The sequence below is a fragment of the Suncus etruscus genome, chromosome 1 (genome assembly GCF_024139225.1).
Source record: "Suncus etruscus isolate mSunEtr1 chromosome 1, mSunEtr1.pri.cur, whole genome shotgun sequence".
Taxonomy (NCBI): domain Eukaryota; kingdom Metazoa; phylum Chordata; class Mammalia; order Eulipotyphla; family Soricidae; genus Suncus; species Suncus etruscus.
The window spans coordinates 158,524,902-158,550,430 of NC_064848.1; the positions used below are offsets into that span (position 1 = coordinate 158,524,902).

The 25,529-nt window shown below is 42.9% G+C and overlaps 1 protein-coding gene across 1 annotated transcript in view; it reads left to right on the top strand.

Moving 5' to 3' along the window:
• SMG6 (SMG6 nonsense mediated mRNA decay factor) overlaps positions 1–25,529 on the top strand; it is a 303,380-nt gene that overhangs the window by 25,342 nt on the left and 252,509 nt on the right. The window contains exon 8 of the mRNA XM_049782046.1: positions 55–267. Coding sequence (XP_049638003.1) covers positions 55–267 — 213 coding nt within the window. The remainder of the gene's footprint in view (positions 1–54; positions 268–25,529) is intronic.

Sequence of the window (25,529 nt, forward strand, 5' to 3'; positions counted from 1 at the left end):
ACTATTCTTTATTAATTGAATTTCAGGAATCTGACTTCTATGTTTGTTGTATAGGCAGAACAGATGGAAAAGAAGCAACATGAGGAAATGGAACTAAACCCTGACCAGTGGCGGAAAGGAAAGAAGTCTACATTTCGGCATGTTGGAGAGGACACCACCCGCTTGGAGATCTGGATTCATCCATCCCATCCACGTTCCTCCAAGGGAACTGAATCTGGGAAAGATTCTGAACAGGAAAATGGGCTGGGTAGCCTGAGTCCCAATGATGTAAGTTCTTGAGGAGTTGCAATGAATCAGACATTTGAGTCTGTAGTACATAAAATGATGAGGATACTGAATCTACTGAATCACTTAAGGCTCCTTTTTTTTTTTTTTTTTTTTTTTTGGTCATACCCAGTAGCGCTCAGGGGTTACTCCTGGCTCTACGCTCAGAAATCGCTCCTGGCAGGCTCGGGTGACCATATGGAATGCCAGGATTCAAACCACTGTCCATCTGCATGCAAGGCAAATGCCTTACCTCCATGCTCTCTCTCTGGCCCCCATAGGCTCCTTTTTTATTTTTTTTATTTTTATTTTTTTTTTGGTTTTTGGGCCACACCCGTTTGACGCTCAGGGGTTACTCCTGGCTATGTGCTCAGAAATCGCCCCTGGCTTGGGGGGACCATATGGGACGCCGGGGGATCGAACCGCGGTCCTTCCTTGGCTAGCGCTTGCAAGGCAGACACCTTACCTCCAGCGCCACCTACCCGGCCCCACCTTTTTTATTTTTTGGGGGGTTTTTTTGGCCACACCCGGTGACGCTCAAGGGTCACTCCTGGCTATGCGTTCAGAAATAGCTCCTGGCTTGGGGGACCATATGGGACACTGGGGGATCGAGCCTCAGTTCGTCCTAGGTTAGCGCTTGTAAGGCAGATGCCTTTACTGCTAGCGCTACCACTCTGGCCCCATTAAGACTCCTTTAATATTCTTGTCTATTTCTTCTTTTTTTTTTAAATATATTTTTTATTTAAGTAACATGATCATAGTTGGGTTACAGTCACAAACAGAACATCCTGTAACATTCTGCCCTCCCCACCCCCATCCCCTACCTGTATTTGGGACAGGCATTCTACTACAGTTATTTGTTTTTAAGTTCAGTAAATTGTTTTTTTTCTAAAGGATAAGAGTAAAAGAATATAGTAAAGGTGTGATAGTGGCAATCGCCGTTGTTTGCATAGGCCCAGAAAAATATGGGGAAAACGGAAAAAAATTCTTGGCCTGTTACAAGAAGGCTTCACCCCTGAAGTTTATTGACATAAGACCAACTCTGGTTATTGACATAAGACCAACTCTGGGTTCCAGGCATACCAGTCTGTCCAACCCAAGTCATTCTCCGTGGTCCTGGTGAAACTTTTTCACACTTTAGCTATTGTTGGTATCAGGTTTTTTTTTTTTTTTTTTTTTTTTTTTTTTTGGTTTTTGGGTCACACCCGGCAGTGCTCAGGGGTTATTCCTGGCTCCAGACTCAGAAATTGCTCCTGGCAGGCACGGGGACCATATGGGATGCCGGGATTCGAACCGATGACCTCCTGCATGAAAGGCAAACACCTTACCTCCATGCTATCTCTCCGGCCCCGGTATCAGGTTTTTTTTTTTTTTTTTTTTTTTTTTTTTTTTTGGTTTTTGGGGCCAAACCCGGTATCAGGTTCTTATATTTAAAGATTCTGGATTCTATGCATTTCTTCTTAATTAAATTGCTTTTTTGTTTTGGGTTTTTGAGCCACACTTGGTGGTGTTCTGTACTCAACAGTGACCTCTGGCTGTGTTCCTTGAACTGTAGTGGAGGTGTGGATTAGGCCCAAGGCATTGCCAGCACCTGTACTATCTCTGACCTGGACCTTTTCTTTACTTTGTGCTTCCTTCTTTCACCACTATGTGGCACTATAGAATTTAGTAAAAGTAATTTTTCTGAATGAAGATTTATGGAGTTTAGGATGAAAAATTTTTGCTATTCTAGATTTGGAAGAATATGAAGTTTTAGGTTTTTGTGGGGGATTTTGTGTTTGTTGTGAGAGATTAGTTGTAGGGAAGCTAAGACTGCCATGAGGAGTGAAATACTTAGAAGAATGTGTAGAGGTAGGAAGCTGGGATCAGATTTTTATTGTTGTTTTGGACCACACCCGAGGATGCTCAGGGCTAACTCCTGGCTTTCTGCTCAGGGATCACTGCTCAGGGAACCATGTAGAATGTCAGGGATCTTGAACCTGGGAGAATAGTGTGCAAGGCAAATGCCATACTTACTATACTAACTCTGCCACTTCTCAAACTTCCTTCTTTTAAACTATACTTTGGTATTACATGGTTAAAATAGTGTTAACATTTATGGTTATTGATATTACTGGGATCAGATTTGTTGACATTTATGGTATTGTTATTATTTAGACCAGATCTTGAAAGTCAGGAATTTCCTGAAGTTAGTAAGGAGTATTGAATAATTTAGAGAAAATACTCAATATGTATTTTATGTATGTGTATATATTTTTACATATATGTATATATACACACATATATATCACGCTTCATGAAAAATTAGGAAATAAGTCTAGAAATAAAGAGTTATAGGTGCATAGTATTAATCCAAGAGATGTGTAGAAAGGACTTGAACTAGGAAATTGTTTTAGAGATGTGGAGAAGAGATCAGATATGAAATATAAATGAGGATAGAATCTAAAGGACTTAGGTGGATCTGAGGAGCTAAGGGAGGAGAGAGAAGCAAAAATGACACTTAAGTTTTTGGCACTTGGGCAAGTCTTTAGTTTTATAATTATATCTTTATTCAGCCAAAAAACCAGGGAAAAAGTGTCCTTTTCACTTTTGTAACTGCTATCTTAGGCTCAAATCAGTTTTCAATCTTTTTTTTTTCCTAGTAGTGTTCAAGGACTAATTCAGGTTTGTTGCTTAGAGTGACTGATTGCAGGAGTAAAGAGACTATGCAGTGCTAGGGATCAACTTGGACCATCTTTGTTCAAAGCCTTAGTTTGGGGCAGTGGTTAATGCTACTCTTTCTATGTAATTTTTTTTTTTTGTCACACCCGGCAATGCTCAAGGATTACTCCTGGCTCTACGCTCAGAAATCACTCCTGGGGCCCGGAGAGATAGCACTGCGGTATTTGCCTTGCAAGCAGCCGATCCAGGACCAAAGGTGGTTGGTTCAAATCTCGGTGTCCCATATGGTCCCCCGTGCCTGCCAGGAGCTATTTCTGAGCAGACAGCCAGGAGTAACCCCTGAGCAATGCCGGGTGTGGCCCAAAAAAAAACCAAAAAAACGCTAGCCAAGGAAGGACCGCGGTTCGATCCCCCGGCGTCCCATATGGTCCCCCCAAGCCAGGGGCGATTTCTGAGCACATAGCCAGGAGTAACCCCTGAGCGTCAAGCGGGTGTGGCCCAAAAAAACCAAAAAAAAAAAAAAAAAAAAATGTTCATCACACAATTTATTGGGGCCGGGCGGTGGCGCTGGAGGTAAGGTGCCTGCCTTACCTGCGCTAGCCTAAGGAGACGGACCGCGGTTCGATCCCCCGGCGTCCCATATGGTCCCCCAAGCCAGGAGCGACTTCTGAGCGCATAGCCAGGAGTAACCCCTGAGCGTTACCGGGTGTGGCCCAAAAACCAAAAAAAAAAAAAAAAAAAAAAAAAAAAAAAAAAAAAAAACCAAAAAAAAAAAAAAAAGAAATCACTCCTGGCAGGCTCGGAGGACCATATGGGATGCCGGGATTCGAACCACCGTCCTTCTGCATGCAAGGCAAATGCCTTATCTCCATGCTATCTCTCTGGCCCCTATATAATTTTTTTTTGAGGGTGGTTTGGGTCACTCACGGCAGTGTTCAGAAGTTACTCCTGGCATGCTTGGGGGACCATATGAGATGCTGGGAATTGAACCGTGGTCCATCCTGGTTTGACCCTGTGCAAGGCAAACACTCTACTGTTGTGCTATCATTCCAGCCCCTGCTCTATGTATTCTGTAATGGCTACAGGAGCACCATAAGTACTTAGTTTGTTGTTTTGCTTTTGGGATATACCTGGCAATGCCAATGGGTTACTCCTGGCTGTGCACTTAGAAATTACTTCTGGTGATGCTCAGGGGACCATATGGGATGTTGGGGATCAAAGGCAATGCCCCTATCTGTTGTATCAATCATCTCTTCAGCCCCTATTTTGGTGTTAGTAATAAATTTTGGTGTATAGGTGAATTCTCAAGTTGTGTTATGAGGAGACTTGGTAGTGCAGAAGCACAGAAGGGCATCTTGTCAGCTCTAGAAGAAGCATAAATTGTGAGGAAGGCAAAGGAAGAGTGAAAGTTTCCTGGAAACTAACTAAGCAAAGTGTTCCAAGTAGAAGAAACAACATGAGCAAAGACAGGAAATGTGACACAACAAAAAGTTTGCAGAATATCATACTCTGGAATTTGGAATGAGAAATAATGTGAGAAAGTTGGAATGGTAGAGATTGAGTCTTCTGCAGAAAACTACTTTCTCATTTGGTGCTGATTTACATGGAGTAGGTGGTCAGTGGGCTAGTTCTATAGTAATTCTGGGTTCAGGAAATAATTTGTTTCTGGGATTTTGCTTTGGCTTATACATCATCTGCATTATTTAATTCAATCAAAGCAGTACTATTTCATTCATTAAATTTAGTAAGGTGTTGTTGCTAGATGCTTGCCTTGCATATGGCCCACCTGGGTTTGATCCCTGGCATTCCATATGGTCCCTTGAGCCCGCCAGGAATGATTTCTGAGTGCAGAGTAAGCAGTAACTCCTGAGCACTATTGGGTGTGGCCCAAAAGTTAAAAAAAAATTGCCTGGCTGGAAGGTAACACTTAAAGGTTATCCTTTTCTGCACACCCCCTCTTCCTTCCCTTTGTAGTTTTCTTATAGTTGCTCTGTCCAGGGATTACATAGTTGTTGAGGTGTTATTGCAACATACTTGGCTGTGATCCAGGAGAGTTACACACTTGTGACTCTGGAGATCACAGCAGGAATACTGGAGATTATATTCAATTAATGATCTTTGGTAGTACTAAATATTGAACTTATGGAACCTCATTCATGCAAAGTGTTGATCTAACACTAGAACCACATGTGCTTTTTTTTTTTTGCGGGGGGTGGGGTATACCACATGGTGCTCAGGAATTGCTCCTGGCTCTATGCTCTTAAATTACTCTGGCAGGCTCAAGGGACCATATGGGATGTCAGGGTTTGAATCTGGGTCTGCCATGTACAAGGGAAATGCCCTAATCACTTTGCTACTGTGCCAGTCCCAACATACGCACTTTTTTTTTTTTTTTTTGGGCCACACCCGGCAGTGCTCAGGAGTTACTCCTGGCTGTCTGCTCAGAAATAGCTCCTGGCAGACACGGGGGGGCCATATGGGACACCGGGATTTGAACCAACCACCTTTGGTCCTGGATCGGCTGCTTGCAAGACAAACCCCGATGTGCTATCTCTCTGGGCCCACAAACGCACTTTTTAATTTTAATTAAAATTTCTGTCTGGAGCTGGAGAGATAGCATGGAGGTAAGGTGTTTGCCTTGCATGCAGGAGGTCGGTGATTCGAATCCCAGCATCCCATATGGTCCCCCAAGCATACCAGGAGCTATTCCTTAGCGTAGAGCCGGGAAGAACCCTTGAGTGCTGCCAGATGTGACCCAAAAACCAAAAAAAAAAAAAATTTCTGCCTACAATTTTTTTTCTTGCCACACCTGGTGGTGCTCAGGGGTTACTCCTGGCTCTGTGCTCAGTAGTTACTCTTGGCAGGCTTGTGGGACCATAGGAGATGCTGGGGACTGAACCTGGACTTCGTGCAAAGCAGACGCCCTACCTGCTGTGCTATCACGCTGGTCTCACACAAATTTTTTTTGTTTTTAGTTTTTGGGTCACACCTGGCAATACTCAGGGGTTATTCCTGGCTCTATGCTCCTGGCAGGCTCAGGGGACCATATGGGATGCCAGGATTCGAACCAATGACCTTCTGCGTGCAAGGCAAATACCTTACCTCCATGTTACCTCTCTGGCCCCTGGTCCCACACAAATTTTATTTTGTCTTGTTTTTTTTGTTTTGTTTTTAAATATATTTTTATTTAAGTAACATGATCATATTTGGGATTTGGGTTACAGTCATAACCAGAACACCCCCCTTCACCAGTGCAACATTACCCCCTCCCCCTTTCCCATCCCCTGCCTGTATTCGAGACAGGCATTCTACTACAGTAATTTGTTTTTAAGTTCAGTAAGTTGTATTTTTTTCCTTAAAGGATAAGAGTAAAAAAATATAGTAAATGTGTGATATTGTCAATTGCCAATGTTTGCATAGGTTCAGAAAAATGGAGAAAATGGAAAAAAAAACCTTGACCTGATTACTAAAAGGCCTCACCCCAGAAGTTTATTGGCATAAGACAGACTCTGGGTTCCAGGCATACCAATCTATCCGACTCCAGTCATTCTCAAGATCCCAGTGAAACTTTTTCACACTTTAGCTATTGTTGGTATCAGACTCTTATATTTAAAGACTCTGGATTCTGTGCATTTCTTTCATCGATGTCAGGCTGATGTGGAGCATCCTCTAGTTTCAGCATATCATTAAATGCAGAGCGATCTGCCCTGAATGCAGACTGTTGCTGAGTCGCCTGGGTGTTGGGAGCAGCACTCTTTGGAGTAAATCAATGCCAAAGCAGTGGTAGGTCTTCTCTGGTAGAGGCTTGGATCCTGGTAGTGTTAAAGACAATTGTGGTTGTTTCCACAGATGGTATCCATTGTTCAGGTGTGTGTGTGTGGCCACACCCGTTTGATATTCAGGAGTTACTCCTGGCTAAGCGCTCAGAAATTGCCCCTGGCTTGGGGGGACCATATGGGATGCCGGGGGATCGAATCGCGGTCCTTCCTTGGCTAGCGCTCGCAAGGCAGACACCTTACCTCTAGCGCCACCTCGCCGGCCCCTGTTGTCTTGTTTTCAATTAAATTTTTTTATTTTAAATAACTGTGATTTACAGATTTGTTTCTAATAGTTACTTCTGGCATTCAATATTCCAGCATCTGTTCCATTACCATGAAACATTTCTTTCCTCATAGTCACCATTTTCCCAGCCTCCCTGAAGCCTTCTTCCCTTTGGAAGGCATGAATAATTTACTCAGTATTGTTTGGTACAATTAAATGATAATGGAATTCTTTTTTTTTTCTTTTTGTTTTTTTGTTTTTTGGGTCATACCCGGCTGTGCTCATGGGTTACTCCTGGCTCTATGTTCAGAAATTGCTCCTGGCAGGCTTGGGGGACCATATGGGATGCCGGGATTCAAACCTTCATCCTTCTGCATGCAAGGCAAATGCCCTACCTCCATGTTATCTTTCTGGCCCCGATAATGGAATTATTGAAAAAAAAAACTTACATTAAAAGAAATTTTGTTGAGATTTTTTTTTGGGGGGGGGGGTCACACCCAGCAGTGCTCAGGGGTTACTCCTGGCTGTATGCTCAGAAATTGCTCCTGGCGGGCTCGGGACCATATGGGATGCCGGGATTCTAATCACCATCCTTTAGCATGCCTTTAGCATGCAAGGCAAATGCCCTACCTTCACGCTATCTCTCTGGCCCCATTTTGTTGAGATTTTTATATCTTGCACTGGGGTTGTTAGGCCATTGTCCGAGGGTTTACTAAGATGTTTATTGCAATTGAGCATTGTTGGTTTTGTTTGTTGAGCTAATGTGGCTTCTATTATAATTTCACTTCTATTTGGTGTAGTCGTACTGGGAAGTCAGTATTAAAATTATGGTTATATCACAAGGCCAGGTAAGTGCCTGCATGGTCCAGGACTTTAAGGATCTGTGGAGCTGGGCTGATGAGTTTATATAGAAGAAGCAGTGGTGTATGGGTGTGGCTGCCAGGACTTCTGGAAGTACAGAATGGGGTGAGTGGGAGGTTGGGATGGGGTCTAGTCTAGTCCACACAGGCATCCTGGAGATGTCAACTACATAACTGGCATATCTGGAGATTTTGGTGGCTAGGTGTTTCTGAGAGATACCATATATACTTGAGTATAAGTTGATCTGAGTATAAGCAAACTCCTCCTAATTTCCATGAAAAAACTGGGAAAACTTTGTGATTTGAGTATAAGCCGAGGTGGAAACTGCAGCAGCCACTGATAAATTTCAAAAATAAAAATATATACCCAAAGCAGTTATAATAATTGAGGAATCAGTAAATAAATAAATAAATAAATACATGATTACATTGACATACATGATTGTTTGATATACTGTATACCATTAACATACCACATTAACCCATAGTACTCAATGGCAACTTTAATAAGTGAACAAACCACATTAACCCATAGTACTCAATGGCAACTTTAATAAGTGAACAAACCATTTAAGACAGTAAAGCGGGCCCGGAGAGATAGCACAGTGGCGTTTGCCTTGCAGGCAGCCAATCCAGGACCAAAGGTGGTTGGTTCGAATCCCGGTGTCCCATATGGTCCCCCGTGCCTGCCAGGAGCTATTTCTGAGCAGACAGCCAGGAGTAACCCCTGAGCACCGCCGGGTGTGGCCCAAAAACCAAAAAAAAAAAAAAAAAGACAGTAAAGCATTGTAAATAAATGGTTAAAAATCCTGAATCCTTATACTCCAAAACCCCTGATTATAAGGATTCAGATTTATAAACATTTATTTACATGACTTTACTGCCTTAAATGGGCTTTTCACTTAAATGTGCCATTGAATATTGTGGGTTAAATAGTTCAGTGGCATACAGTTCAGTTCAGCTGCCTACCTCTTCAGCTCAGCTGCGACTTGTGGACTGAGCTGAAGCACTGCCTCCTCCCGCAGATGGCAGAAGACTACTGGTGACTATGTGCATTTAATTCGCTGCATGTGCATCAAATCAAATAAGCTGTATGGCTCAAGTATAAGCCGAGTTCGGGGGTTTTCGGCACAAATTTTGTGCCAGAAAACTCAGCTTATACTTGAGTATATACAGTAATTGAAGAAGCACTGAAGGTGGACCATAGCCATGCAATAATTGTGAGGTGGGTCTGTGTGTGCGCCAGGGCTTCTGCAGAGGTGAGGGGGAGAGACTACCCCTGTCTCAAGGGGTCCCAGAGATATCAGTTGAAGAAGTTATGTCCATAAATTTTGCTGCTAGTTTTGCCTCCTTTCAAGATAGGTGAGACTCTGATGCTGGCTATTTGGGCAGACATGGGGCAGTGGTTGGCTTTGGATTCTGTTCTGGGTGTTTGTTTGATTTTATTACCACACCCAGTGTGTGCTCAGAAGTTCTCCTTGGAATACCATAAGCAGAGTTTTCCAGATCCCCTTGATACTTGCCAGATGCCTTGGTGTTTCCTAGGCAAGTTTTTTTTGTTTTGTTTTGTTTTGTTTTGTTTTTGGGTCACACCCGGCAGCACTCAGGGGTTACTCCTGGCTCTACGCTCAGAAATCGCTCCTGCCAGGCTCGGGGGACCATATGGGATGCCGAGATTTGATCCACCGACTTTCTGCATGCAAGGCAAATGTCTTACCTCCATGCTATCTCTCTGGCCCCTCCTAGGCAAGTTTTTAAGGTGCAGGAGCCATTTTTTTCATCTCCTTTAAACATTATTTTATTTTATCACTGTGAGATACAGAGTTAAAAAGTTGTTGATGATTAAGTTAGTTTTAGTCATACAATGTTCCAACATTCATTACTACATCAGTGTGTTCATTTTTTTTAAGTTTTTGGGCCACCCCTAGTGACACTTAGTGCTCCTGGCTATGCACTCAGAAATCTCTCCTGGCTCAGGGAACATATGGGATTCTGGGATCAAATCAATGTCCATCCTGGATCACCTTGTGCAAGGCAAACACCCTACTTCTGTACTCTGGTTCCCCTTCATCAGTGTTCATTTTTTGCCATCAATTTCTCCATTTTTTCTCCCATCCCTCCCAACCTGCCTCTCTGGCACACTTCTCTCTCTTCTCTCATTCTCTCTTTCCTCTCTCTTCTCTCCTCTTTCCTTTTTTTTCCTTGTAGCATTGTGTTTTACAATACTGTTACTATCACTTTACCTCCTTTCAACATCCAGTTTTTGTCCAGAGTGACCAACTATTATTGTCATATTAATCCCTTTCCAGCTTTCACTGCATTTCTATATTCATTGCAGCACTATTCACAATAGCCAGAATCTGAGATAAAAAAGTATAAAAATAGGGGCCAGCGAGGTGGCGCTAGAGATAAGGTGTCTGCCTTGCAAGCGCTAGCCAAGGATCAGGACTGCGGTTTCGTCCCCTGGCATCCCATATGGTCCCCCCAAGCCAGGGGCAATTTCTGAGCGCTTAGCCAGGAGTAACCCCTGAGCATCAAATGGGTGTGGCCCGAAAAACAAAACAAAAACAAAAGTATAAAAATAGTTCCCAAAGATAATATTTTGGGGCCTCATCCAGGCTGTGGTGATCAGGGGTTTTGTGCTCAGAAATTGCTCCTGGCAGGCTCGGGGAGCCAAATGGGATACTGGGGGTTGAATCTGGGTTCATTCTGGATCAGGTGCGTGCAAGGCACATACATGCCCTACCGCTGTGCTATCACTCTGGTCTCTGGTACGTTTTTATTTATTTTTATTTTTATTATTTTTGTTTTGTTTTTGGGTCGCACCCAGCAGCGCTTAGGACTTCCTCTTGGCTCTATGCTCAGAAATCGCTCCTGGCAGGCTTGGGGGACCATATGGGATGCCGAGATTCAAACCACAGACCTGCATGCAAGGCAAACACCTTACCTCTATGCTATCTCTCCGGTCTCCCTGTGGTACATTTTTAAGTTGGGGAAATTCAGACCTCCCATCTTCTTTTTCCCAAGAATTGCTTTAGTTATTGGGGTGGGTTAGGGTGGGGAGAAGATTGGAGACTGGAACCATCTTAAGGTTCCTCTCCTCCAGGAATCACACAGTGGGATTGTTACTGCCTTGGAACATGTAACAGCTCTAGGGTTGGAAATCCCTGCCTTATGCTTTCTAATGCTTTAAAACCACTAAGCTGTCTTTTAGTCTTTGTGTCTTGGTTATTTGAGGAAATTGTTGATGATTTCAGTTAGTTAGGGTAAACTTTTTTCTTCATCATTTGTTTTCATTGCTTGAAAAAGCTTACAAAATCAGGAGCTAGAGCCATAGCACAGTTGTAGGGCATTTGCCTTGGATGCAGCAGATCCAGGATGGATTTGGTTCGATCCCCAGTGTCCCATATGGTCCCCTAGCCAGGAGCAATGATTTCTGAGCACATAGCTAGAAGTAACCCCTGAGGCTCACTGGGTATGCCCCCCAAAATAAAGTAAAAAGCTTACAAAATCAATACATGCTTATTCTAAAACAAAATCAAGTAAGATATGATGATAAAAGCAGAGCAATAGGGCTGGAGTGATATAGCACAGTGAGTAGGGCATTTGCCTTGCATGCGACCATGTTCTATCCACAATATCCCTTATGATCCTCTTGAGTCTGCCAACAGCGATATCTGAGAGTAGAGTCAGAAGTAACCTGTGAGCACTACCAGGTGTGGCCCCAAAACAAAACAAAAAAGCAGAGCAATAATACAGAGAATAGGGTATTTGCCTTGCGTGTTGCTGGTCCAGGCTTATTCCCTGGCATCTCATGGTCTCCAGAGCCTGCCTGGAGTAATTCCTGAGCACAGAACCAGGAGTAACCCTGAACATTGTGTATGGCCCATAAGCCAAAAATCAGCAAACGAAGTGAACAGGGTGCTTGGCCTCACTCGTGTTTGACCTGACCTGAATTCAGTTCTCACATTCTCCTGTCACAGTACCTTCAGGAATGATCCCAGTGTGTAGAGCCAGTAGGTTAACCCTGAGTATCATTGGGTGTGGCCCTTTCAAAAGAAAACTTTTGGGGTTAGGATCATCATTTTCAGTGACTACTTTAAGGTCAGTACTCAGATGTCACTCCTGTCAGTATTCTGAGAACCATACTGTGCTGGAGATCTTGGATGCAAAGTATATACTGCATCTGATGAGCTATTTTCATGGCCATTTACTGAAATAAATTTGAAACTGCAGATAAACAATATGGGCCTGGAGAGATAGCACTGTGGCATTTGCCTTGCAAGCAGCCAATCCAGGACCAAAGGTGGTTGGTTCAAATCCCGGTGTCCCATATGGTCCCCCATGCCTGCCAGGAGCTATTTCTGAGCAGACAGCTAGGAGTAACTCCTGAGCGCCGCCGGGTGTGGCCCAAAAACCAAAAAAAAAAAAAAAAAAAAAAAAAGAAGAAAAAAGAAACTGCAGATAAACAATAATTATTTTTCTACTATCTAGAGATGACCACTGTTAACAACTTAAGGTGTGTCCTACCTATATGGTTACATAGTGTACAGCATTCAGAGTAAAATATGTCTGCCTATTAATCTGGTAATTTCTTTCCCCTTTACCCCCCCCCCCCGGACTGTTTATCAAAACAGTTCTCATTCATTTAAGGCATGCATGTCTTTACCACATCTGCAGATGATATTCTGATATCTTAGGTCAATAATTTGCTGGGGTGTTGGTGGTTTGGGTCTTACTCAGCACTGCTCAGGGGCTACTGCCAACTCTGTGCTTTGGGGTTACCCTTAGTTGTTTTAGGGAATATGTGGTGGTGGGGTCAGTTGGCCTTAACCCCTGTACTATCTATCTAGCTCTAGGTCAGCACTATTATCTGCATCCTGCTTTATAAAGTAGTACAATTAGAGTGATAATCTAGTGTACTGTCATATGAATAAGGAACTTAAGTTCGAGAAGCTTTAGACATTGCGATTAGAGATAGCTTAAAGGACCTCTATGCAGGAGACTTGTGTTTCAATTCTAGTGCTGCATATTCCCAGTCTGCTGCTGGGAGCAACCGTAGCCTCCAAGACCCCAAGTGGCTTTAAATCACGGACCCCCAATTTTCAGAAGATTGAATTTGCAGGGTCCATTTCATGAGAAAGCTGCTCGAATTAGGAGTAAATTGAAGTGAGACCAGAGCTGTATTATCATAGGCTGGGTGCTTGCTTTGCATGTGGCCAACTCAAGTTCGATTCCTGGTATCCCATATGTTCTCCAGAGCCTCCCAGGAGTGATCCCTGAATGCAGAGCCAGGAGTATGCCTTGAGTACCTTAGGGTGTGACCCCAAACCAGAAAAAACGAAAAAAGGAGAAAGGTAACATGCAGGTTAATAACTTGGACTTTGGAAAGTCCTAAGTTTAATCAGTCTTTGTTTTATCATCTGTCAGCTGTGAGAATGTTGGCATGTTCCTAAACATGTCCAAATTGATATTCCTCATCTATGAGATGGTGGTAATGATAGGTTAAATGAGATAATACATATGCAGAATCATGATGATAATTGTTTGGTTCAGTTTCTTTAGAGGTTAGTCATAACAAGAAATTGACATATTCTTTCTCTTTTTTATGTTATTATATATATAATGTTTTTTTTTTTTTTTTTTTTGCTTTTTGAGCCATACCGGGCTTTGCTCAGGGTGTCCTTTTTTTCTGTGGGGGTGGTTGGGTTTTTGGGCCACACCCAGTGGCATTCGGGTTACTCCTGGCTCTGTGCTCAGAAATCATTCCTTGAATGTTGGGATTGAAGCCAGGTCAGTCCTGGGTCAGTCATGTACAAGGCAAACTCTCTACCACCCCACCTGTTGTGCTGTTGCTCTGGCCCCAGGGTATATTTATAGCTTTCCAAAAATCACTCCTATTGGTGCTCCGGGGACCTTCTGGACTCCTGGGGATCAAACCTGGATCATCCATGTACAAGGCAAGTCCCTTACCCACTGTATTCTCACTCTAGTCCTCACCATTGTTGTTTTGTTCTTGCTTTTTTTATTTTTTATTTTTTAATTTTTTAATTTTTTTTTGTTTTTGGGCCACACCCGGCGGTGCTCAGGGGTGACTACTGGCTGTCTGCTCAGAAATAGCTCCTGGCAGGCACGGCGGACCATATGGGACACCGGGATTCGAACCAACCACCTTTGGTCCTGGATCGGATGTTTGCAAGGCAAACGCCACTGTGCTATCTCTCCGGGCACATATTTTTTTATTTTTTATTTATTTTTTGGTTTTTGGGCCACACCCGGCAGTGCTCAGGGGTTACTCCTGGCTATCTGCTTAGAAATAGCTCCTGGCAGGCACAGGGGACCATATGGGACACTGGGATTGGAACCAACCACCTTTGGTCCTGGATCGGCTGCTTGCAAGGCAAACGCCACTGTGCTATCTCTCCGGGCCCATGTTCTTGCATTTTTTTTGTGTTTTGTTTTTAGGGCTTACCCAGCAGTGCTCAGTGGTTACTCCTGGCTCTGTGCTCAGAAATCACTCCTGGCCTGTTCGGATACCATATGGGATGCTGGGAATTGAACCCGGGTCTGTTCTGGGTCGGCCACTTGAAAGGCAAACAACTGATGATTTCTTTTTTTTTTTTGGGGGGGGGGGGCCCACACCGGGCAGCTCTCAGGGGCTACTCCTGGCTCTATACTCAGAAATTGGCCCCAGCAGGCTCGGGGGACCATATGGGATGCCGGGATTTGAACCACCGTCCTTCAGCTTACAAGACAAATCTCCAGCCCCAACTGATGATTTCTTTACCTGATGTTGATCACAGTTGCCTTCCTGTTTCTTTTTTTTTTTTTTTTTTTGGTTTTTGGTTTTTGGGTCACACGCGGCGGTGCTCAGGGGTTACTCCTGGCTGTCTACTCAGAATAGCTCCTGTCAGGCACAGGGAACCATATGGGACACCTGGATTCGAACAAACCACCTTAGGTTCTGGATCGGCTGCTTGCAAGGCAAGCACCGCTGTGCCAGCCTTCCTGTTTCTTCAGAAACTGATGATTCCTCTTGACTCTGATGTTCCTCTTGCACTCAATTCATAGTTCTCTGATATGCTGTTCATTTCTTTCAGAGTATTTTTATCTTTTGATATTTCCTAGTGGTTTCTTCTTTCTCAACTTATAGTTCCTTGATCTTTTGTTCAGCTTCTGTTATTCTTCTGTTCAGAATTTTATTGACTTTTTCTTGTCACCTACCATGTTCTTCATTTCTGACTCGTAGTTGCTGGTTTATTTCCTTTAATTTTTTTTTTTTTTTTTTTTTTTTTTTTGTTTTTTGGGTCACACCTGGCAGTGCTCAGGGGTTATTCCTGGCTCCAGGCTCAGAAATTGCTCCTGGCAGGCACAGGGGACCATATGGGGCGCCGGGATTCGAACCGATGACCTCCTGCATGAAAGGCAAACGCCTTACCTCCATGCTATCTCTCCGGCCCCTATTTCCTTTAATTTTAACTCTGATACTTTCTTGTGTTTTGCTGACTACCCATATTATCATTTCTTTTAACTCATAAAGACATGGAGGATTTACTGATGTTATTTATGTGTTTGATGATACAATTTTTTTTTTGCTTATTGAGCTTGGTGGGCTTCTGTGTGTTTTCCCGTTTGTTTTCTAGGGTTCTTTGTTGTGCTGCTGGTGAGTATTAGTAGTTAACCTCCCATCCACTGATGATGATCTAATTTTGTTAGTCTTTGGGCCATACTCAACTGTGCTCATGGTTTCTTCCTCACTACTGAGGAATCATATCTGGCAGGGCTTGGTGGTCCCTGGGTATTGTGAGGTTGGCTGTGTGCAAGTTGGTAAGAATTTGGCAAGTACCTTGACTTCTATAGTATCTCTCTGGCCCCTTAAAAATAATTTTTTTTATGGATGGGATGTTTGGGAAATACCTGGCTGTGCTGGGGCATATTCCTGGTGCTCATCTTTGCTCTGGACTTGTGACCACATGGGGTACTGATGGTAAAACCCAGATCAACCAAATGCAAGGCAATAAATAGTACTTGCTATATTATTGCTCCAGCCCCAAATGAAAAAAATATTTTTGAATTATACTTAGTGATGTCTAGGGGTTACTCATGGCTCTGCACTCAGGAATTACTCCTGACAGTGCTTGGGAACCATATGGGATTCCAGGGATTGAACCTGGGTAAACCACGTGCAAAGCAAGTGCCCTATCTGCCATATTATTTCTTTGACCTCACATGAATTTTTTTTTTTTTTTTTTTGGCCATATCCAGCAGTGTTCAAGGGTTACTTCTGGCTTTTACACTCAAAATCACTCCTGGCATCCAGGGATTTGGAAGTCTTGAGGTGCCAGAGATAACAAACTACACAGGTGAATGGCTAGGTAGCAGAATTGCCTGGATAGCACTCCGTGCATTTTAGATTTATGCTTACAAGGAAAGTGCTCTACGCCCTTGCACTATTCCTTAAAAGTCTTTTTCCCTCCATCTTGCCTCCCTTCTTTCCTTCTTTCTTTCCTCCTTCCTGTCCTCCCCTCCCCCCACATCTGGCAGGGCTTACTTGTGACACCACTTTCTCCAGCTTGTATTATTCCACTCTTTTTTTCCTCCCTTATTTCTACCCTTCACAAAGCTAAGATGTGTTTTCTGTGCTTGCTATTGCAGTTGTTGCTGCAATGACAATAGAAGCTGAGAAAGCATTTGACAGTTTGGTTTCGGTGCTCACTTTGTTGTGGTCACATACTTGGTTGCAGTGCCACTGCTTGCTTTCTTTTCTTCTTTTCTTCTCTTTTCTTTTCTTTTCTTTTCTTTTCTTCTCTTTTCTTTTCTTTTCTTTTCTTTTCTTTTCTTTTCTTTTCTTTTGTTTTCTCCTTCCTTCCTTCCTTCCTTCCTTCCTTCCTTCCTTCCTTCCTTCCTTCCTTCCTTCCTTCCTTCCTTCCTTCCTTCCTTCCTTCCTTCCTTTCTCTCTTTCTCTCTCTCTTTCTCTTTCTCTCCCTCCCCTCCCTCCCTCCCTCCCTTCCTCCCTCCCTCCCTCCCTCCCTTTCTCCCTCCCTCCCTCCCTCCCTCCCTCCCTCCCTTTCTCCCTCCCTCCCTCCCTCCCTCCCTCCCTCCCTCCCTCCCTCCCTCCCTCCCTCCCTCTCTTCCTCCTTCCCTCCCTTTCTTCCTTGGGATTCCTCAGGGCTTACTCCTGGTGCTATACTCAGAAACCACTCCTGGCAGCCTTGGGGGATCATATGGGATGCCGGGATTCAAGCCACCGTCCTTCTGCATGCAAGGCAAATGCCTTACTTCCATGCTATCTCTCTGGCCCTTCCTTCCTTCCTTCCTTCCTTCCTTCCTTCCTTCCTTCCTTCCTTCCTTCCTTCCTTCCTTCCTTCCTTCCTTCCTTCCTTCCTTCCTTCCATTCTTTTTCCTTTTCATTCCTTCCTTTCCTTCCCCCTCCACTTTCCCTTCCCTTTTCCTTCACCTTCCCTTCCCTTTCCTCTCACCTTCCCTTCCCTTCCCTTCCCCTTCCTCTTTCCTTCCCTTATTCTTTCCCTTCTCCTCCCTTCCCCCTTCCCCTTTTTTCTCCTCAGTGAGACAAATTTCAATTTTATAAGCAGATTTTTAGTGTTTATTTATTGTTTTGCAAGGCCAGCTTAGTTTGTTTTATTTTTCGTTTATCTGGAGAATTCTTTATCCTTCCTGCACCAGATAGTACAGTGGGAAGGGCACTTGTCTGCATGCAGTCAATTCAGGTTCATCTGCATTCCATATGGTCCCCTGAGCCCCACCAAGAATAACTTCTGAGTGCAGAGCCAAAATTAATGCCTTATCATTCATTACCAACTGTGGAACACACCCATCATAAGCAAAATCAAATATTTTTTATATTTTCTATATTAAATGATAATATGAAAGAATAAGGTATTCTCATTTGAAAATCTTTTAGTAGGGGGCTGGAGAGATAGCACAGCGGAAGTGAGTTTTCCTTGCATGTGGCCTACTTGGGAGGGACCCAGTTCGATTCCTACCATCCCATATGGTCCCCCAGCCTGCCAGGGGTGATTTCTGTGTTCAGAGTCAGGAGTAACCCCTGAGCGCTGCTAGGTGTGGCCCAAAAAACCCAATCAATCAATAAAGTGAAAAAATGAAAGTCTTGGGGCCGGTGAGGTGGCGCTAGAGGTAAAGTGTCTGACTTGCAAGCTCTAGCCAAGGAAGAACCGCGGTTCGATCCCCTGGTGTCCCATATGGTCCTCCCAAGCCAGGGGCAATTTTTGAGTGCTTAGCCAGGAGTAACCCCTGAGCATCAAATGGGTATGGACCCCCCCCAAAAAAAAACAAAAACAAAAAATGAAAGTCTTTTAGTACTTTATTTATTTATTCATTTATTTATTTTTGCTTTTTGGACCACACCTGATGACCCTCAGGCGTTACTCCTGGCTATGTGCTCAGAAATCCTGTGGTTACTCTTGGCTTGGGGGACCATATGGGGGATCGAACCATGGTCTGTCCTAGTTTAGTGTGTGCAAGGCAAATGCCCTACTGCTTGTGCCACAACTCAGGTCCCTCTTTTAGTACTTTAATTTTTTTTTTTTTTTGGTTTTTGGGTCACATCCAGCAGTTCTCAGGGGTTACTCCTGGCTCTACACTCAGAAATCGCTCCTGGCAGGCGCAGGGGACCATATGGGATGCTGGGATTCGAACCACAGTCCTGCATGCAAGGCAAACTCCCTACCTCCATGCTATTTCTCTGACCCCTTTAATATCTTTCTTGTGTTTATTTTTTTGGGTCACTCCCGGTTGTGTTCAGGGATTACTCCTGCTTTTGCACTCAGCAATCACTCACGGAAGCCTAGGGGACCATATGGAATGCCACGGTTTGAATCTGTGTTCGTTACCTGCTGTTCTATCACTCCAGCCCCCTACTTTGAATATCTTATGCAATCCTCTTATGATCCATCCTGCATGGTTCCTGTTGAAAAGTATATAAGTGATAAGTATATTTTCTAATTTTTGACCATACCTGATAGTGCTCAGGGACAACTTCCAGCTTTGTGCTCAGGAACTACTGTTGGCATTGGTGCTCTGTCGTTGTTCCTGAAGACCATTATGATGATTGGAATTAACTTTGAGCCTTCTGTTTTTTTGGGGATTTTTTGGGTTTGTTTTTGGGTCACACCGGGCGTCGTTCAGGGATTACTCCTAGCTCTGTGCTCAGATATTGTTCCTGGCAGGTTTGGGGGACAATTGGGATGCCGGGGATCGAACCTGGGTCTGTCCCAGGTCAACCGCATACAAGGCAAACACCCTGGCCACTGTGCTATCGCTCCAGCCCCAACTGTGGGCCTTCTGAATGAAAAATATGCTCCACAGCCTTTTGAACTATCTCATTGACCTATTTTTCTAGTTTGTAATTTGTAGTCTTCTGTTCCTGCCTGTCTTTACAAAATTTTTAAAATTTTTCACCTGGTGGTTCTCAAGGTTTACTCCTGGCAGAGCTTGGTGAACCATATTGAGTGCCAGGAATTTAGCCTGGATGGTGCAAGGCAAATGCCTTACCTTTTATACTGTTGCTTTGTATAACCCTCACCCTTTTAACACTTTGATGATAATATCTGTTGGTGTGTGTCTTTGGATTTATTTTATTGTGAGTCTAAACTTTTGCTTTACTCTGTTTTCACATTTTGCAATTTTTTTGTTTCTATTTGCTTCTATGTTTGGGTTTTTTTTTTTTTATTTCCTTACTGTCCATATCTTAAGTGCTTTTGACTTTCTTGCACTCTAATGCCTGCTTGAATTCTCCAAAGACCTCTCCATTTCCTCCTGTCAGGAACGCTCACTTCTGTAGATCTCCTGTTTGTGCTTTTATTATGTTTCTTTATATCCAGAGTATGAGACAGATTATTCTGTATTTCTCCCCCTCTGTTGACTAACTTTTATTTATCATGATACCCTCTAATCCCACCCATGTTATGACAAATTGCATAATTTCATTACTTATTATGGCTGAGTAGTTACTGGTTATATATACCAATGTTCTCTCTCTCTCTTTTTTTGGGCCATACCTGGCAGTGCTTAGGGGTTATTCCTGGCTCTGAACTCAGAAATTACTCACGGCTGGTGCTCAAGTCACCATATGGGATGCCGTAGATTGAATGTGGGTCATTCGCGTGCAAGGTAAATGCCCTACTCACTGTACTATTGCCTTGGCCCCTACAATAATTTTTTAAATCTGGTTAAATGTTCTTGGGCACTAGGGTTGTTTCCAGATCTTGATTATCGTGAATAGTGCTGCAGTGAATATAGCAGAACAAATGGTCATTTAGAAAGTAATTTTGGGCCCTTAGGGTAGCTGGTGACAAGTGGACTATTTTATTTTGTTTAAAACATTAAAAATATTGCTTGAGAGATATTCAAAGGGCTGATCATATGCTTTGCATGAGGGTAGGCAATATTTTACAAACTGGTGAAATAGTTCAAGGGTGAGGCACTTACTTTGTATGTGGCAAACATGGTTTGATATTTAGCACCACATATGGTTCTCTGAGCACCACTCTGTGCTCAGAAATCGCTCCTGGCTTGGGGGACCATATGGGATGTCCGGGATCAAACCCAGGTTCATTCTGGGTTAGCAGCATGCAAGGCAAATGCCCTACTGCTGTGCTATTGCTCCAGGCCCTACATCATTTGAATTTTTTTTTTTTTTTGGGTCAGACCCGACAGTGCTCAGGGGTTACTCCTGGCTCTACTAGGTTCAGAACTTGCTCCTGGCAGGCTCGGGGGACCATATGGGATGCAGGGATTCGAACCACTGTCATTCCGCATGCAAGGCAAATGCCCTACCTCCATGCTACCTCTCCAACATTTGAATTCTTATGTTTGAATTTTTCCCCAAGTTTTGTTTTCATCCATTATTTTGGACACTTTTCTGTTTGTTTATTTTAACATTATATATTAACTTCTATTGGATACAGGATATAGTTTTAAGTTATTTTCTCAGGTTATTAAAATGCCTTTTTTCTATACTGACACTTTTACAACTATTTAAATAATTTCTAGTGTAATGGTAAGCTTTGGTCAGAAAAGTTATTATTGGAGGGTGCCTCTCCAAGGGTCTCTAAGAATTCAGTCATTTCTGGAAGCTGCTGTGTCCAAATCAGGGGGCCCAACTTCTGCAGCCCTCCTTTTGTATCGGTCAGTTCTGGTCTGGACACTGATAGCCACTTCAGATTATTTGTAATTCCTCATTTACAGTCTAGTACTGATCTGGAGGTTCTGCTGACCATATCTTTCACAGGTGTGCAGATATGAGGAAAGTCGTACTTATTTACATTTAAAAAATAATTGCATTATAATAATTTTGGATTTTTTGGGGGCATTGCTGGACAATGAATCTAGAACCTTTCACATGCAAGATAAGTGAGCTACATCCCTGGCTTTAAAATAATCTTTTTTTTTTTTCTTTCAGTTTTTGGGTCACACCCGGCGGTGCTCAGGGGTTACTCCTGGCTATCTGCTCAGAAATAGCTCCTGGCAGGCACGGGGGACCATATGGGACACCGGGATTCGAACCAACCACCTTTGGTCCTAGATCAGCTGCTTGCAAGGCAAACACCGCTGTGCTATCTCTCTGGGCCTTAAAATAATCTTTTAAGTCAGTAGCTGTATTTAAAATGTATACTATATAATATAATCACATATAGTATATGATACATGATTTTTAAAGTTTTAGTTTTTATATTTGGTTTGGAAGCTGTGCCCTGGGATCACTCTTAGGGCTGCTTGAGGACCATGTAATGCTAGAGTTTGATTACATTCAAGGCAAGAGTTTAATTCCTTACTTTATCACTGGCTCTGGTTTATTAATTTATATTTATTTAGGTTATGGGGTCACACCTGACAGTACTCGGGGTATTTCTGGCTCTGTGCTTAAGAGTGACCCCTGGTGGTGTGGGACTGGAAAGATAGTAGAGCCACACCATGTGTTCATTGTTCTGAGAATGGTGCAGATGAGCTTGACTAAAGTGGTCTTTGACTTGACTAAAGTGGTCTTTGGTCGCTGTGTTCCTTGTCTTTTCCAAAGGCACCTTGAATACTGTTTGGAGTTTTATGATTGGGTAGCATGAGAGTAGACATGAAAGTCTGTCATAAAGGATAGACCGTCTCTAGCATAATCTTCATAAGTGAGTTCACACATTACCAGGAGGATAATGTACATTAGTGGGTCTCAAAGAGAAGAGTAGAAATTTTAATTTTTGCCTGTATATATTGGTCCATTTTTCTATGGGTTGTTTTGAGTGTGTGTATATGTGTGTATTTTGATATCACCTGGCAGTACTTCTGGCCAGTTAAAATAAAAACTAGCAGAGAGGCTTATTTTTCTCTGTCCTCAGGAATTAAATCATTGCTTCTACATCTAGAAGAAATGCAAATGCAAATGATTAATTGTCCTGTAATGATATCGTCATAGCAAAACAAGTAAACTTAATTTTGTGCCAAATTATATAAAAATTTCCTATCTGGGGGCCGGAGAGATAGCATGGAGGTAAGGCGTTTGCCTTTCATGCAGGAGGTCATCAGTTCGAATCCCGGCGCCCCATATGGTCCTCTGTGCCTGCCAGGAGCAATTTCTGAGCGTGGAGCCAGAAATAACCCCTGAGCACTGCCGGGTGTGACCCAAAAACCACAAAAAAAAAAAAAATTTCCTATCTGTAAGATGAAATACCAGGCAATATTTTGGCGGGGGGAATCCTTATGGGATATGTGACTTCATATCATATCCTTTACATTTTTTTTCCCGTGGTGCCAGGAGGATCAAACTCGTTTTTATGCCTTTTTTTTTTTTTTTTTTTTTGGTTTTTGGGCCATACCTGGCGTTGCTCAGGGGTTACTCCTGGCTGTCTGCTCAGAAATAGCTCCTGGCAGGCACGGGGGACCATATGGGACACCGGGATTCGAACCAACCACCTTTGGTCCTGGATCGACTGCTTGCAAGGCAAATGCCGCTGTGCTATCTCTCAGGACCCTATGCTTTTTTTTTTTTTTCCTGTTGTTTTTGCTATGATGAAACAACATATTTGTTGTTTTTTATATGCTTGGGGGTTACACATGTATGCTCTGTTGCTTGCATGATTGGTTGTGGTGCTCACTGGGACTTGCACATCAGGTTGTTGGTGTCTGCAAATGTGCTTTCTGTTGTGGTGCGTGAACACATTTTGGTTGTAGTACTAGCCAGAGATGCTTACCAGGGGTTGCCCACACATTTTTTATTTTTTGTTGCAGTACTTACCACGTGCATGTGAATATTTTAGTAGTGTTCACATTCACCTGGCTGTACACTAGAGATTGCACACAGTTGTGGCACCAGGGATCCCAAATACTATGTCTGCTGGAACTATGCTCAGTACATGGAAACAATGCCTAAGATTGTCTCATGTTTATAAGCAGGTATTGTTAGCCACTCACTGAATCAACGGTCTTTCCCTTTTAAATTAGTTGGCAGTATTTCTTTTTCTTTTCTTTTCTTTTCTTTTTTTTTTTGGCTTTTTGGGTTACACCCGGCAGCGCTCAGGGGTTACTCCTGGCTCTATGTTCAGAAATCGCTCCTGGCAGGCACAGGGGATCACATGGGATGCCGGGATTCAAACCACCATTCTTCTGCATGAAAGGCAAACACCTTACCTCCATGCTATCTCTCCAGCCCCTGGCAGTATTTCTTATGCTTTTTACCTTAGAAGCAGTTTGAAATTTTCTTTTGTGAATTGAGATTTGACAGCATGTGGAGACAGTTGATCACAAAAGCCTCATTTTATAGGAAGAGATCAGAGGTGGATTCTGTTTTTCCTAGATTATAAGAAACAGCTTGTGAAAATTAGTACTGGGTACTTTTACCTCCTTCAAGCTTTTCAGGAAACTTCTTCCTTCTGATTGTGTACTGCCTCTTAATTTAACTGTTGTGTCCCATCTTTTACCTCTTGGATATAATTTTAGACATTGGAAAGAAAAGAGAAAAATAAATATCTTGGGAGATAACACTGACAGTCAGAACTAGGTCTGAGTATTTTAGATATTGATGATTTTAAATGTGCTATGAGAAGAGATAAGGATTAGGACTGCTAGCCAGGATCACTGCTGGACTTTTGGGCTGATGTCTTTCTTTTTCTCTTTGTGGTTGGCAGTGAGTGGAAGTTTCTCAAAGTACTTTGGTCCTACCTACAAACCCTTAAGGCCCTCTGTGACCTCGGTCACCAAACCACTTCAGGGCTTTATTTTTATCCTAGCCGTTTCATTTCAAGATGTGAGGTTGGTTTCTTTCCTTTAACTTAGTGAAGTTCTCTAGGGGGAAGAAACAGAGTGCCAGGGTGCAGTTGAGGCTGGTTAAACACCAAAACCACATTTTTCGTCTTTCTGGGCCTGAGACGTGACATAAACCATGCTGCAAACATCAACTTCCACACCGTGAAGAAACCTCGTTTACTCACTTTGCCTTTTATTGTTTTGTTTGTAAGTTTAGACAAATAAAAGATAGAGGAAAAAGAGGTATACTGAGCCCCCTTCCTTTTTAAAAGTAAATCTAACAATGGACTCCTGTTTAAAATCCATTATTTCTCAACGTAAGGTTTTTCATCTTCCTCAAGGGTGTTGGTGAGAACTCTTTATACTTACCATGTCTCAGGAAACCGATTACCAACATATCCTGTTCGCGTGCATCTGTGTATTCTGTGTTACCCACAGGCCACTTTCCACCCCACGTGACCTTTAGTTACCATCCGGACCCAGATACCAGTCAGAATTTCCAGACGTTGGTTTGGTTTAGATATTTTTGAAAATGTTAACACTAGTAGTTTTAATTTTTTTTTTTTTTTTGCTTTTTGGGCCACACCCAGTGTGTGGTTACTCCTGGTTTTGCCCTGAGGGATTACTCCTGGCAGAGCATATGGGATGCTGGGGATTTAATGCTAGTCAATCTCATGCAAAGCAAGTGTCCTACCTGCTGTACTATTATTGCTTTACCTTCAACATCTTAGTTTTAAAGAAAATTTTAAATGGCATGCATAATGAATATGGAGTAGTCTATTCTAAAGAAAGAGAAAAGACAGTACATATGCTCCTTCCAGTAATGTGTTTGAAAAGGAACAGGAAGAAGAGCTGCAATATAAATGTACAAGGAATAAGGAAGAGAGGAGAGGATGGAATTATATATAGCATGGAGGTAAAGCATTTGCCTTGCATGCAGAGGATGGTGGTTCAAATTCCAGCATCCCATATGGTCCCCCAAGCCTGCCAGGAGCGAATTCCCAGCGTAGAGCCTGTAGTAACCCCAAAGCACTGCCGAAGTGACCCAAAAACCAAAATAAATAAATAAATAAAAATTTATTAGAGGTTATACATGCCCCCTTTATTTTAAGGGATTTAAGGCTAAATTTTGAAGCTCTACATGCTTGAAATGGTCTACATTTGGGGCCGGAGAGATAGCATGGAGGTAAGGTGTTTGCCTTTTATGCAGAAGATCATCGGTTCGAATCTCGGCATCCCGTGAGGTCTCCCGAGCCTGTCAGGAGTGATTTCTGAGCATGGAGCCAGGAGTAAACTCTGAGCACTGCCGGGTGTGACCCAAAAACCAAAAAAAAAAAAACAAACAAAAAAACCCAACAGAAATGGTTTACATTTTTGTAATTTATAATATGCTGCATCATATTTTAATCAGCATCTCTATATAAAGAGATTGTA